This window comes from Trachypithecus francoisi, unplaced genomic scaffold, assembly GCF_009764315.1.
Source record: "Trachypithecus francoisi isolate TF-2019V2 unplaced genomic scaffold, Tfra_2.0 Lachesis_group2, whole genome shotgun sequence".
In the NCBI taxonomy this organism is placed as follows: domain Eukaryota; kingdom Metazoa; phylum Chordata; class Mammalia; order Primates; family Cercopithecidae; genus Trachypithecus; species Trachypithecus francoisi.
The window spans coordinates 148,941,482-148,957,199 of NW_022681465.1; the positions used below are offsets into that span (position 1 = coordinate 148,941,482).

At 45.0% G+C, this 15,718-nt stretch overlaps 1 protein-coding gene across 6 annotated transcripts in view; it reads right to left on the reverse strand.

Moving 5' to 3' along the window:
• Positions 1-15,718, reverse strand: part of ARHGAP26 (Rho GTPase activating protein 26) — a 466,537-nt gene that overhangs the window by 12,296 nt on the left and 438,523 nt on the right. For 2 of the 6 annotated variants that reach the window (XM_033180796.1, XM_033180797.1), the window contains exons 21-22: positions 8,984-9,259; positions 2,377-2,468 (exon numbers count right to left, since the gene is read on the reverse strand). The exons of 1 other annotated variant lie outside the window; for it this stretch is intronic. In XM_033180796.1, coding sequence (XP_033036687.1) covers positions 2,377-2,468; positions 8,984-9,259 — 368 coding nt within the window. The remainder of the gene's footprint in view (positions 1-2,376; positions 2,469-8,983; positions 9,260-15,718) is intronic. 3 more of the 6 variants (XR_004430020.1, XM_033180799.1, XM_033180800.1) reach the window with 3 other exon arrangements.

The window sequence follows — 15,718 nt, forward strand, 5'->3', positions numbered from 1 at the left end:
GGGGCAGGGACTGGGCCCTGGAGGGCCTTGTAAGTAATTCTCAGAGCAATGGGAGGCCACTGAAGGGCTTTAATGTCATTTCCATTTTTCAAAGATCACTCTCGTTGCTCTGTAAAGGGGGGGTTATGGCAGCAAGAGCAGAAGTGAGAAGATGTGTCGGGCGGCCAGTGGAAGCGCCCAGGTGACAGGTGGAGGCGCCCGGGGCTTCGGTGTGGCAGTGAAGATGGCTGTGGATGCTGAAGGACACTCTGCTGGGGAAAAAAAGGACTTGGCAGTTAACAATCACCAGGCTTCTCTTCTCTTCTTTTTTTTCCCCCCTTTATGCTTAACTGTTTAAGCTACTGCAGAAAGACTTAAAAATGAAAGAAGGTAGGAACATAAAATGGTAAAATGGTGCAACTTCTTCATGAAACAGTTTGGCGTTTCCTCAAACACTTAAACACAGAATTAATGTGGCTCTGCAATCCCACTCATAGGTGTATCCCCAAGAGAACTGGAAACCTGTGCCCTCACAAAAACCTACACGCATGTTCACAGCAGCATTGTTCAAACAGCCAAAAAGTGGAAACAACGTGCCCATTTACTGAGGAATGAGCTTACATAAACTGTGCTATATCCATACCATCACACATAAAAAGGAATACGGTTCTGACACGCTACAATGTGGATGAACTTGAACATTATGCAAACTGAAGAATCCAGTTTCAAAGATCACATACTGTATAATTCCATTTGTATGAAATGTCCAGAGCAGGCAAATATAGAGAGACAAAGTAGAAGAGTGGTTGCCTTGGGCTGGATGGAAATGGGTTGTGGTAAGTGGGGCATGACTGCTAAAAGGTATGGGGTTTCTTTTGGGGGTGATGAAAATATTCTGGAATTATATAGTGGTGATGGTTGCACAACTCTGAATATACTAAAAACCATTGAATTGTACATTTTAAATGGGCAAATTGTAGGTTGTACAGCTATCTTACTAAACCGTTAAAAAATGGAAGAAGGCTGCACTCACCAAAAGGAATCACAAAGAAGATAGAAGCATATACATAACTTTTGATAGTTTAAAACAATTCTGCCCCTGAGATCAGGAGTCCTTTGTGTTGTCAGAGGGAATGGCTGATAGGAACATGATGATTCCTTGCCCATGTGAGCAGTGAGTTGGGACTTAGAGGACAGACCTTTAAGCCCTGGATTCACCTGTCAATGTAGGAATCTCTCAAATTCTGCTCTTCTACAGACAGAAGCTCCTTCCCTGCCGACAAAGCAGGGAGCAGAAGCCCAAGCAACGCAGCCCATTCTGGTTTGTCTTCTGTAAGAGCCGTGTTGTGTTACGGCAGGGTGAGGACTCCGCTGCCTGGGCCTGCGTGGGGGACGCTCACCAGTAAAATGGCTTTGGACAGCCTTCAGCAGCCCCATTGCACCTGCACTGCACCTGCAGTCTGCTGGGGCCTGCAAGCACCAGCTGTGAACAGGAGAGGTGGCTGGGCTGGCTGTTTGTGCACTTTGATTTATAAAGGGCCCAGATGGAAGTTAATGGAGCAAAGGTTTAAGGACGGTGCTTGAGGCTTTGAGAGCGATAAAAGGGAATGCAGACCCAGACAGTTCTGGAGTAATCCCTCCTCCTTCTGCTGACCCAGAAGGCCAAGGGTTGAGTGTGACCTGGGAAACTCCCATGTTCTGTGCCTTGTTCCCCCTTTTGTCTACCTGTACCTGATGGGTATCTCTAATATGCTGAATGCAGGGGCTGGGCACACACAACGGCAGCCCCTGCGGACGTGAGTACAGTCAAGGGCTGGTCCCCAGGAACCCATCTCTGCCTCTGGCCTGGAATGTGTTTACAGATACAGCCAGGACCCCAGAGTCAGGTGCAGCACCCACTGCTCAGACAAAAGTGAGGAAAAATTGTCACTGTGAACTATGAGAGCATCAGGGCCTTTTTTGAGGATGGATACAATGATGACGATGGTTTTAATAATAAAAATATTAACTTATTGAATGCTTAATATGTGTTGAGTACCATTTTAAACATGTGATGGGTAGGATCTCTTAAAGCCACTTTCAGGTCCTGGGCTGGGTCTTTTGCAGGCACAATCTCATTCATGGTGGTAACAACTCAACACGGAGCTGATTACACTAGTTCACTCTTCACAATGTCTCCGGAAGTCCTGCTGCTGCTCTTTTATTTTGGGAAAAGACACAGAAACCAACACACACACACACACACACACACACACACACACACACACACACGCTTTTTTTTCTTACCCATTGTATTGAGATTTTCCCTAGGGAGGAGCTTTGAAAATGCCAGGTATTTATGTGCTCCCCTTGCCCCCACCCCCCGCCCATATCTTTGTGAGGGGATGAGAAACTCACCATTATCGAAGACCGTGCCTGCTGTGAACGAAAGTTCTGAGTCATGTTCAGCTTTGCAGGCATATAAGGCTTTCGCCTTCCGGAACGGTGTGCTGTGTGAAAACAGGAGTTTATTTAACATTTTTGAAAAAACCCTTAGAAAGCCCCAGATATTTAATCTCTCTTCTTCCCTTTCCCTGTAAACTACCTAGTCCCCTCTCGTGGGAAGTGCCTGGCAAGGCAGGCAGATGGCAAGACATGAGGTGGGAAAGCTGCAAAGGTCACAGGAGAAAAATGAGAAATATTCAGAGAAAAGCCATAAGCTTCAAGAAGCTACACTTCTTGTGGGGTCACCTTGTGCCATGTTAAAACTCTACCTGGGAGTTACAACAGCCAAACAGGGGGAGGGCAGGCTGGGCCCCATTTTTGGAGTGGGAGTGCCTCGCGGGAGGGGAGGGAAGCAGGGGCAGGAAAGAAGTTCCAAGCTGCTCTGGAGAACACACTCCCAACAGACCCTGTTGAAAGCTGGCAATGCTCAGTGAGTCAAAAAGGAGAAATTCCAGCAAAGCCAAGTTTCAGTTCCAGGCCACGGGCGGACATGAGCTCTCCCAGATGTTCCTGATTTCTTACTAGGCTGGGTCTTGCTGGTGAGGCAGGATTCCAGAGCTGGAGCTCTCCAACCCCCAGGGGAGGGAATAGACAAGGTGCGTGAGGGCAATTACACATGTGTGTGCACGAGCACACACGTGCACCTGTATGGGGAGTGCGGGGAGGAGGAAGAAGGGATAGGGGACATGAGGCGTTTTGTTTGTTTTGTTTTTGCTTTTCTCACGTCCAATGAGTGTTTACAATCACTCTCACTGTGCATCCGAATCACCTGGGGAACATTTAGAAAATGCAGATGTCTGGGTTCTACCCAGATGTGCAGATATTATATAGGCATCTTTTTTTTTTTTTTTTTTTTGAGATGGAATCTTACTCTGTCGCCCAGGCTGGAGTGCAGTGACACCATCTCGGCTCACTGCAAGCTCCGCCTCCTGGGTTCACGCCATTCTCTTGCCTCAGCCTCCCGAGTAGCTGGGACTACAGGCGCCCACCACCACGCCCAGGTAATTTTTTGTATTTTTAGTAGACACAGGGTTTCACCGTGTTAGCCCAGGATGGTCTCAATCTCCTGACCTCGTGATCCACCTGCCTCTGCCTCCCAAAGTGCTGGGATTACAGGCGGGAGCCACCACACCCAGCTGAGCATCAATATTTTAAAAAAGCTCTCCAAGTAATTCCAATATGCAATGAGGGTTGAGAGTCACTGTTCTAGAGCAGAGGGTGGCAAACTTTTTCCGCAAAGGGCCAGGTGGTAAATATTTTAAGCTTTGTGAGCCACATGGTCTCCATTGTGCAGGGTGATCCAAGTAAATGGTTATCTCGAATTTATACTGGGCCATAGTTTACTGTTGTTCCCTCTGGTTTTCTAGGAGCCAAGAGATGATGGCCAGGTGGGAAAACATTGGGAAAGCGGGAGAAAATGAAGTGGGACCCCTGAGAACGAAGGAAAGAAGAGTCCTTAGTATTCATCAGCTCCAACAGGAAAACAGCTCTTCCTGGCTAATTATGATGAAAGAATAAAGTTCAGGACAAAGGGCACAGTCTGTGAGCCAAAGAAACCAAGTCTGTGTTGGCCAGCAAGGACCAAATATCCTATGTGCAACTTTCCAGGGAGGAACATAAGAGGCATTTTTTTTTTTTTTTTTTTTTTTTGAGAAGCTGGGAAGCAGAGAGGAGGAGTGACTTGGCTGTGAAAAGTGCTAAAACAGATAAAAGACTATACTGACAGGCAAATGGAGCCTGTTATGACATTGAAGGTGAAAGGAGAATCCAGTTCACATTAGCTGGGGTCTCAGAGATCAGGTTTTGAGGCAATATTTCTGCCTCTTGAGGACAGGGCAGAGCAGGTCCTGGGCAGGGCAGAGCAGGCAGGTAAAAAGCAAAGAGACCAAGGAAGGGGGACTAAAAGTAAGGGAAACAGCATCTGAGGAAAGGCTCCTCTGACTGGATTTTCGCAAACATTACTTTTAACCTCACTAAATAAGGATAATGGGACAAAACAGGGGCAAGCCTGGAAACCAGCAGGGATATTTGGCAGGCAGAAATAAAAGGGAATGGTCCAGGTGTCCAAGATTATCATTCAAAAGGAGTAACATTCCATTGATATTAGGTTTGTGAAATTGAATAATGAAGTGGCAATAACATCATACATTAAAAAATAACAGACTAGGTGCTGTGGCACATGCCTGTAATCCTAGCACTTTGGGAGGTAGGCGGATTGCTTGAGCCCAGGAATTTAAGACCAGACTGTAGACACCTCCATCTCTACAAAAAAATTTTAAAAATTAGCCAGGCATGATGGGACACGTGTGGAGTCCAGGTTACTTGGGAGGCTGAGGCAGGAGAACTGGTTGAGCCCAGGAAGTTGAGGCCACAATGAGCAGAGATTGCACCACTGTACTCTAGTCAAGTGAGACCCTGTCTCAAAAAAAATGTAAGTAAATACATAAATAAATAAATAAGCAAGCCAAGAAAGGGCCTTGTTTTTTCCTCAAGTTGATAAGTAGCCAACAGTCTACGGGAGGAATTTTCCCTTGAGATCTCCCTCTACTGCCATAGGATAGGCACAAAAATGGGAGAAATGATAGAAGAGGTGCTTTTAAAGGGGGCCATTCCTATTGCCCAAGGAGTAGGAATGGGTAGGGTTGCCAGATAAAATACAGGACACCTAGTTAAATTTGGATGGCAGATTAAACAATAAATATTTCTTTAGTATACATTATGTCCCAAATATTGCATGGGGCATATGTATATGAAAAAATTTTTGTTGTTTATCTACCATCCAAATTTAACTGGGTATGCTGTATTTTTATTTTATTTGCTAAATCTGGCAACCCTACCCAAAAAGTCTTATCTTCTTAAAAGCTTGTCAGCTCAACAAGTCAAGTGTCCCATAACTCCTTCTCAAAGGCCTTAAGCAGTTTGCTTTAGGTAGGGTTCCTACCAAAACAGACAAATCCTGTTGGCAGAAAGATTGTGTTTGTAGGCTTTGGCTCTGATTGAAAAAAAATTAAAAATCTCCACCAGGCATCATTGGTTCTTTGGCTTCCTATTCTTCACAGTGCATCTCAAAACTGGCTACAGAGAGCCTGGAGCAGTTTTTGGCTGCTCCTGTCACACTGCCCTTCAGACTTCAGCTGGGCCTTTAAAGGCATGAACAAGTTTGGATCCTCCTGCTAGTTCCTTTTTAATTTTCGCCTCTGAGTATGGCACAAGGCCTGGAAAGCACTCACAGGAGTTTCCCTCAAATGCCCTTGCAAACCTTGCAAAATGATGACCCATTCTCCATCATATGGCACTACAGGGAGGTGGGACCAGCTAGACTGGCAGGTGGCAAAGGGTTGATCATTGAGGCATAATTCCAGGGACTCCTGTGCAAATGCAAGTTATGGGTTTGGGGCTGTGGGCTTTTATGGGGGAGGGGTGAGCAAGTGAAAGAAAAGGGAAATATGGAGGGAATGCGTCTCCAGCACCCTGTCTCTACTGTGCTGCAAAAGGCATCTCCATTCCTGACTTTGAACAAACAAGGTCTATACATGGTTTGAAGAGGGGACAGTGATATGGTTTGGCTCTGCATCCCCACCTGAATCTCATCTTGTAGCTCCCATAATTCCCGTGTTGTGGGAGAGACTCGGTGGAGATGACTGAATCATGGGGGATGGTCTTCCCTGTACTGTTCTCGTAATAGTGATTGGGTCTCATGAGATCTGATGGTTTCAAAAACGGGAGCTTCCCTACACAAACTCTCTTTTTGCCTGCTGCCATCCATGAAAGACAGGACTTCCTCCTCTTTGCCTTCTGCCATGATTGTGAGGCCTCCCCAGCCACGTGGAACTGTAAGTCCGTTAAACATCTTTTTCTTCCCAGTCTTGGGTATGTTTTCATCAGCAGCATGAAAACCGACTAATACAGACAGGAAGCAATTTCCAGAGGAGACATCATTCAGAAGTTCATGGGACCACTGATTAGGTCCAATTCAATATTTACTTTTAAAGGCTTTGCTCAGGGAAGGAAATCTGAAGTTTATGCTCTGGAAGTGGATTTGTGGGAGGCCTCAATGGACCTGAATAATGGGTGTATACCACCACCTCTTTGCTATACACTGCAGTATATAGGTTTTGGCCCTCTCTGTTCCTCTGATGAGCTAGCTCCCCAGCAATGTTGCTATCTGTGCTCCCCTAGGCATACACACTTAGCCCAACTCTGCCTTGACTTTTTTTTTTTTTTTTTTTTTTGAGATGGAGTCTAGCTCTGTCACCCAGGCTGGAATGCAATGGCATGATCTTGGCTCACTGCAACCTCTGCCTCCCAGGTTCCAGCAATCCTCCTGAGTAGCTGGGATTACAGGCGCCTGCCACCATGCCTGGCTAATTTTTGTACTTTACTAATTAGGTTAGTTGAGGTTTCTCCATGTTGTCCAGGCTGGTCTTGAACTCCTAACCTCGGGTGATCTCCCCGCCTCAGCCTCCTGAAGTGCTGGGATTACAGGTGTGAGCCACTGCGCCCTGCCTGCCTTGACTATTTCAAGAGGGCAGCTTCCTAAAGGGTGTCCAAATGGTGCTATTCTAACAATGGCCAGAGGAGGAGGTACTGACTGATTGTGACCCCAGACACACAAGATGGGCAGATTCTATTGCCACTGCCCTCTGTCAATCTGGAAATACTTTGGGAGGTAGGAAGAGGTAGGAAGGAAAAACAGTCTGGAAATACTTGGGGAGATGAAAACGAGTGAAGAGGTAAAGATACTTGACAAGAAACAGGGCCCCAAAGCTCAGAGTCACAAAAAAGTGAGTACCATCAAGGCAGAGAGGACATTTTAGGGTTTTAGCTGAGTGATGCCACTCTCGAGTCTCTTAACCCATTTTGTCCAAAGGGCCAATATTTTGAAGATTTTTACTCCATTTTGATAAAAATGAAGGAACTACATTCTCCTAAAGCCCAAGTTTCTCTAATGAGTGAGTGAGGCATTTTGGAAGCTGACTTGTCTGTGGTCACTTAGTTTCCTCTGGTTCAGGTCCGTATGATCTAATGAGAATAATCCATGCTATTTCTGGTATCTTAAAAAGTTAATGTCTCCCAAAGTGCCCAGATGTCCAAGGAATGATTAGGAAATCACTAGAATGTCAGGAAGACATGATCTGAAAATTTCCCTTATTTATAGAGTGAGGAAAAAAAAGAATTTATTGAAAAGCTCCTTCCCATCATCCAGGACAAAGCCAGGTAGAAAGCTGTATAAAACCTAAAAGAGCAAGCCAGGCTCTGGGCCGGGAGTGGCATGGAAACTCAAAGCTGGGGTTACCCACGTGTTTGGAGGAAAGAGTGCTGAGCTGAGGGGGAGAAGTCCTGAATTCTGGATTGGCTCTCATTTAGTCATGTCATCGTGTCCAAGTCACCTCACTGTGCTTTAGTTTTCTTTTTCCACAATAGGTTTCAGGCCATTTCTCTTCTCATTCTCACATGAGGATAGAATGAAATGATAGCTGTGTAAGTGCCTAGTGGGGAATAAAGTAATACATGTATCTGTATCTATATAAATAGCATGGGGTTTTCTTTTCTTCTAAAAGTGAAACTCGGCTTCACCAATTATTTAAGCCTCTCTGCTGGATCCACCCTTTGGAGAAAAAGACAGAAGAGAAAATACTCCCAAAGCCCAAAACGCTTCTGATGCTTAAAACTGGGCTCTACTATTTGGTTGTCTGAAAGCCGAGACTAAGCTTGAGAGAGAAGCATGTTCAGGAGCTTCACAGCATAGGAATTCTGCAGGATCCCTATTCATTCTTTTCCTGGTTGTAAAGAGCTCTTTTTTTCCCAAAGAGCACAAGAGTAAATAACTTAAGTGCGGAAGTCACAAAAGCAGGGAAAACTACAGCATGGCCCTGAGAAGAGGAACTAGGTCAAGCTGCTCTCCCTCAGAGAGAGGTAGTGCCTGTTCCCAGGACAGCTCAGGCTTCATGACACACAGAGACAGAAGCAGGCTGGGAGCATGGATTGTTCTGGGAGTATATGGGGGACACGGAGGCATAAGCCATGAGCAATTTAAGAGAAATCGCTTCATCTCTCAAGCTTTTATTCTGTGTTCTATTTGGCTCTCCCCCACTGGATCTGGTCTAAGTGACTCGGTGTCACCGCTCAAGGGCCAGGGGCCCAACCCCGCAAATAAATGTTGCCTGATGCTACCTGATAAAAAAGAGAGAAGAAAAGGTTGGCACGTGTCTCAACACTGTTTCCGCTTATCTTATCTTACACCAAAGCACAGCGAGCACATGAAATTGAGAGAGTCGTCAAAACCAGAGTCTGATTCAGGAGGTGCTCCTTCCCCTAACTCTAGGCACCAGAGAGATTAGTTCAGAAACTTGAGTCAGGGTTAAAAAGGGTGTGAAAAATGCCATGCTGGTTCATGCAAATGGTCCCTTTTAGCTCTGGTCTCTTAGGATGGAACCACAGGAGAGCAGAGGCAGCCCCCTGTTGCCCCTGGCCAGCTTTGGATAAACGGGAACAGATTGGTCATCATCCGAGATTTTACCTGGAGTCTTCACGTACCGCTTCTTCTGGCCTGTCAAAAAGCAAGTGCAGGTTTGGATGGCAGGGAACAAAGTTGACGAGGAGGCTGAACACTGCATGAAGAGAGGACCAAGCCAATGAGAGAACAACGGCAGCAACAGAAAACCAAACAAACCCTGCAACAGACCTGACGGGGGAGGAGTCGCTGGACGTGGATGAGGTGGGCATAGGGCTGGATGGCGCCGAGAACATGGGCCAAGATGGCGAGAGGGGTGAAGTTGGGCTTGGATTCGGGGGGCTGCAAGACATAACAACCAGAAAACTTGTCAGCACACAGGGAAACCACAATGGGAGCACAGGAGGTCATGGGAGGCCAGATGACGGAAAGCTGGGCAGAGCAGAGGAGCACCAAAACCCAGGGACGTGCTGTCAGGGCCATGTCACAGTCCTCCAGACCAAACCTCTGCATCAAGTAACGTCTGTTCTGTAATTCCTCGGAGTATAAACAAGCTTTGCCCAGCAGAACAACTGCTTTCCAGGTGATAGAAGCTTCTTCAATCATGTCCATTGGTGACAAATGCCCTGAGCCCATGCACATGAGTTCCCACACACACATGCTATCACCAGCCTTGTTCTGAGGCAGGGCTAGCTTATAGTGAGCCTTCAGCTTCCACTCTTGTGAGAGTGTTTTTCAGGTTATGTCTCAGCAGAAATGACCTTTTTTTTTTTCTTCTGGGCCACAAAGGCCATTCAGTGAGAAAATAATTTCCTGTTTGCATTTTTAACTAGATGGGCTGTGTGCCACTGGAGATCTGAAGTACTGCATGAAGAAGGCGATAGCCGATGGAGGTGAATACAGATACACCTCTTGGGAGATGGTATGCAACTACCAGCAGAATGCGGTTCCTCTGAGGTTTGCTGCCCAGGCTTGCCCTTTCTCCTTTCGTGGAATTTGGGCATTACGATACTCAAAGAAAAAGCCCCAGAGGGAAGGCAATAAAAAAAATGAGCTGAAACCTTCAATTTGTTCTTTTTGTTCTTTGACGGGTGGCTAATGAAAAGTCTGGAGAGGAAAGGTTGAAATTACTCACTGAAATGTGGCTTGTGGATTTTAATTGGTTATGTTAGCCTTTTGACTTATTTCCACAAATGACACAAGCACCTTCACAACTCTGTGAAATCATACATCACAAATAGGGCAAACACCAATGACTGAGAGAAACCAGTTCAGCCACACCGCCACTTGCCACCCTCGAATCTCAGCAGACTGCTGGACTGTTTGAACTAAGCACTTCATGAGGGCAAAAATGACAGAAATCCGGTTCAAGGGGAACAGACTTTCTAAGCGTACTGCAATTTAGCAGGCACACACAAATGTCCTACTTACTGGGACTTCCCTAGGGTTATACCAATTCAAACATGACACCACAATAGTAGCCCTAATTACTTACTGTTGTAACTCCTATAGACAAATAACAGCAAAAACCAGTGTGAGTTCATCAGAGAGGCTCAAACTAATGTGACTGATAAACACTTTATTAAATTTAATTACGTATGTTTTTAGAATATAAATTCCATGAGGCAGAGGCTTTTGTTTTGCTTACTGCTGTATATCCAATGTCTAAAATAGTGTCTGTAGGTATTATATTTAACAAATCATTATTGAATAAACTAATGAATCTCATTTACACACCCGAAAAGCCCACAAACAGGTACTGCTATAATTCCCATTTCACAGATGTGGAAACCTGGGCTAAGCTGAGGCTTCCCTAAGGATACCCAGCCTGTAAGTAACAGGGCTGAGGTTCAAACCTCATCTGCTGATTCTAAGGCCAGGGCTCCTGCAGCCAGTATACTCCCTCTGAGACAGCAGGACTTGCCCTGTTCCTCTAGCCTGTGCCAAGCTTCTTTATAGACTCAGTCATAGCATTAGAACTCTTCTTAACCACTGATTCACGTGTTTCCTTTAGATTCCTACCCTATTTGCATGGGAAAATGACAATACAGTGAGAGAGAATCACAATAAGACTCAACATATTCTAAATTCCAACAAAATCCCCAATCCTGCCTCCAGTGTTCAGTCTGGCACATTCATATAGCAGATGGAATTCATATAAGAGAAGAAATAAAATGTAAAGAGTATGACTCTTTAAAACTTTTTTTTTGTTAATCCAGCAAAAGCTAGTCATTGAGCACTTAGTACGTTCAAGACAATAAATGATATTTGCCAAGGTCCCTTGACTTCAAGAGCTTAAAATATATTTGACAAGAAGCAACAGATTTAAAAACAATAGTAATGTAAGACAGTAAGATCCATCAGCTGAGGGCTAAGCTATTATTAGCTTAATACCTGGCTCCCCCTTGATTCTGTCTCGAATCCTAGGAAAAGTGTCAACTTCTTTCTACTGTGCAGTTTCCATTTTCTTCCACAGTTGCTGCTAGTCAGAGAGGCCTCACTTTCTCAGTCCTCTCAACACAACCCCGCCCCACCAGACAATGACCTAGTAGGCAAGGCCTGGCAACAACTTTCAAACCACAACCCAGTCCAGGAACCCAAGCAGAACCAGGGACAATTTGGAGGTTCAAGAGAACAGCCCAGACCCAGGGGCTTTTACCAATGTGTTCTTTTGGTCAGTGGTTACCACAGGACAATTAAAAAGTCCTTCCAACTTTTTTTTTTTTTTTTTTAATGACTTTAATAAGTAGGAAACACCTCCAGCTTCCTATTCCATCTGTACCAAGAATTATGCCTTTGGCTAATGGCATAGTTGGGAACATATTCTGTGAACACAATGTGGGTTCTAAATGTTTTTCACAACCTCAGATATCTAAGTGGTTCTTGGCCAGAAGTACATGGCTGAAATTATCTGGGGGTGTGGCTGGAATGCAGGATATTCGTAACTCTTATAACAACTTACTCCTCAATCCCCATGTTGATTACCATAGTATCAGCTGCAATTTTTTTTTTTTTTTTGGAGATGGAGTTTTGCTCTTGTCGCCCAGGCTGGAGTGCAATGGTACGATCTCGGCTCACTGCAACCTCTGCCTCCTAGGTTCAAGCTATTCTCCTGCCTCAGCCTCCCAAGTAGCTGGGATTATAGATCCCCGCCACCATGCCTGGCTAATTTTTTGTATTTTAGTAGAGACAGGGTTTCACCATGTTGGTCAGGCTGGTCTTGAACTCCTGACCTCAGGTATTTCACCCACCTTGGCCTCCCAAAGTGCTGGGATTACAGGCATGAGCCACTGTGCCTGGCCTCAAATGCAATTTTTAACAACAGAATTTCAGAATTTCATTTGTTTGTTTATGGTTTAGCCATAGCAGTAACATTTGGTATTAAGTGACCGCTTTTTAACATTTATTACCACTATGTTTGAATTGGTATAATAATAAAATACATACTCCACAGTACTTCTGTGATTTTTTTAAATTATACTTTAAGTTCTGGGATACATGTGCAGAATGTGCAGGTTTCTTACACAGATATACACATGCCATGGTGGTTTGCTGCACCCATCAACCTGTCATCTACATTAGGTATTTCTCCTAATGCTATCCCTCCCCTAGCCCCCTACCCCCTGACAGGCCCTGGTGTGTGATGTTCCCCTCCCTGTGTCCATGTTTTCTCATTGTTCAACTCCCACTTAGGAGTGAGAACATGCGGTGTTTGGTTTTCTGTTCCTGCATTAGTTTGCTGAGAATGATGGTTTCCAGCTTCATCCATGTCCCCCCAAAGGACATGAACTCATCCTTTTTTATGGCTGTATAGTATTCCACAGTGTATATGTGCCACATTTTCTTTATCCAGTCTATCATTGATAGGTATTTGGGTTGGTTCCAAGTCTTTGCTATTGTGACTAGTGCTGCAATAAACATACATGTGCATGTGTCTTTATAGTAGAATGATTTATAATCCTTTGGGTATATACCCAGTAGTGGGATTGCTGGGTCAAATGGTATGTCTGGTTCTAGATCCTTGAAAAATCGTCACACTGTCTTCGACAATGGTTGAACCAATCTGCACCCCCAGCCACAGTGTAAAAGCTTCCTATTTCTCCACATTCTCTCCAGCATCTGTTGTTTTCTGACTTTTTAATGATCGCCATTCTAACTGGCATGAGATGGTATGTCACTGTGGTTTTGATTTGCATTTCTCTAATGACCAGTGATGATGAGCGTTTTTTTCATATTTTTTTAGCCACATAAATGTCTTCTTTTGAGAAGTATATGTTCATATAATTCACCCGCTTCTTGATGGGTTTTTTTTTCTTGCAAATTTGTTTAAGTTCCTCGTAGATTCTGGATATTAGCCCTTTGTCAGATAGACAGATTGCAAATATTTTCTCCTATTCTGTAGGTTGCCTGTTCACTCTGATGATAGTTTCTTCTGCTGTGCGTAAGCTTTTTAGTTTAATTGGATCACATTTGTCAATCTTGGCTTTTGTTGCCATTGCTTTTGGTGTTTTAGTCAGGAAGTCTTTGACCATGCCAATGTCCTGAATGGTATTGCCTAGGTTTTTTGGGGGTTTTTACAGCTTTAGGTCTTACATTTAAGTCTTTAACCCATCTTGAGCTAATTTTTGTATAAGATGTAAGGAAGGAGTCCAGTTTCAGTTTTCTGCATACGGCCAGCCAATTTATTAAACAGGAAATCCTTTCCCCATTGCTTGTTTTTGTCAGGTTTGTCAGAGATCAGGTGGTTGTAGACGTGTGGTATTATTTCTGAAGCCTCTGTTCTTTTCCATTGGTCTATATATCTGTTCTGGTACCAATACTATGCTGTTTTGGTTACTGGAGCCTTGTAACATGGTTTGAAGTCAGGTAGCGTGTTCCCTCCAGCTTTGTTCTTTTTGCTTAGGATTGTCCTGGCTATATGGGCTCTTTTTTGGTTCCATATGAAATTTAAAGTAGTTTTTTCTAATTCTATGAAGAAAGTCAATGGTAGCTTGATGGGGATAGCATTGAATCTATAAATTACTTTGGGCAGTATGGCCATTTTCATGATATTGATTCTTCCTATCCATGAGCATGGAATGTTTTTCCATTTGTTTGTGTCCTGGTCTTATTTCCTTGAGCAGTGGTCGTAGTTCTCCTTGAAGAGATCCTTCACAACCCTTGCAAGTTGTATTCCTAGGTATTTTATTCTCTTTGTAGCAATTGTGAATGGCAGTTCACTTCAATTTACCAAGCAAATGGAAAGCAAAAAATAAAAATAAAAAATAAAAAAGCAGGATTGCAATCCTAGTCTCTGATAAAACACTTTAAACCAACAAAGATCAAAAAAGACAAAGAAGTGCATTAAATAATGGTAAAGCGATCAATGCAAAAAGAAGAGCTAACTTAGATATTAGGGCGGAGCAAGATGGCCGAATAGGAACAGCTCCAGTCTCCAACTCCCAGCGCGAGCGACACAGAAGACCGGTGATTTCTGCATTTTCAACTGAGGTACTGGGGTCATCTCTCTAGGGAGTGCCGGACAATTGGTGCTGGTCAGCTGCTGCAGCCTGACCAGCGTGAGCTGAAGCAGGGCGAGGCATCGCCTCACCTGGAAGCGCAAGGGGGAAGGAAATCCCTTTTCCTAGCCAGGGGAACTGAGACACACAACACCTGGAAAATCGGGTAACTCCCACCCCAATACTGCGCTTTAAGGAAACAGGCACACCAGGAGAATATATCCCACACCTGGCCGGGAGGGTCCCACGCCCACGGAGCCTCCCTCACTGCTAACACAGCAGTCTGCGGCGATCTATCCGCAAGGCAGCAGCGAGGCTGGGGGAGGGGCGCCCGCCATTGCTGAGGCTTAAGTAGGTAAACAAAGCCACTGGGAAGCTCGAAATGGGTGGAGCTCCCAGCAGCTCAAGGAAGCCTGCCTGTCCTGTAGACTCCACCTCTGGGGACAGCCCACAGCTGAGGTCCAATAGGGGAAGCAGCGGGGGCCGGTGCAGACGCGAACGACTCTGTCTGACAGCTTTGGGGAGAGCCGTGGACCTCCCAACGCGGAGGTTGAGATCTGAGAACGGACAGACTGCCTGCTCAGGTGGGTCCCTGACCCCTGAGTAGCCTAGCTGGGAGACATCCCCCACTAGGGGCAGTCTGACACCCCACACCTCACAGGGTGGAGTCACCCCTGAGAGGAAACTTCCAAAGGAAGAATCAGAGAGGTACACTCGCTGTTCAGCAATATTCTATCTTCTGCAACCTCTGCTGCTGATACCCAGGCAAACAGGGTCTGGAGTGGACCTCAAGCAATCTCCAACAGACCAACAGACAGTCCTTCTGACTGTCAGACGGAAAACTATCAAACAGGAAGGACACCTATACCAAAACCCCATCAGTACGTCACCATCATCAAAGACCAGAGACAGATAAAACCACAAAGATGGGGAAGAAGCAGGGCAGAAAAGCTGGAAATTCATAAAATAAGAGCGCATCTCCCCCTGCAAAGGAGCGCAGCCCATCGCCAGCAACGGATCAAAGCTGGTCAGAGAATGACTTTGACGAGATGAGAGAAGAAGGCTTCAGTCCATCAAACTTCTCAGAGCTAAAGGAGGAATTACGTACCCAGCGCAAAGAAACTAAAAATCTTGAAAAAAGAGTGGAAGAATTGACAGCTAGACTAATTAATGCAGAGAAGATCATAAACGAAATGACAGAGATGAAAACCATGACACGAGAAATACGTGACAAATGCACAAGCTTCAGTAACCGACTCGATCAACTGGAAGAAAGAGTATCAGCGATTGAGGATCAAATGAA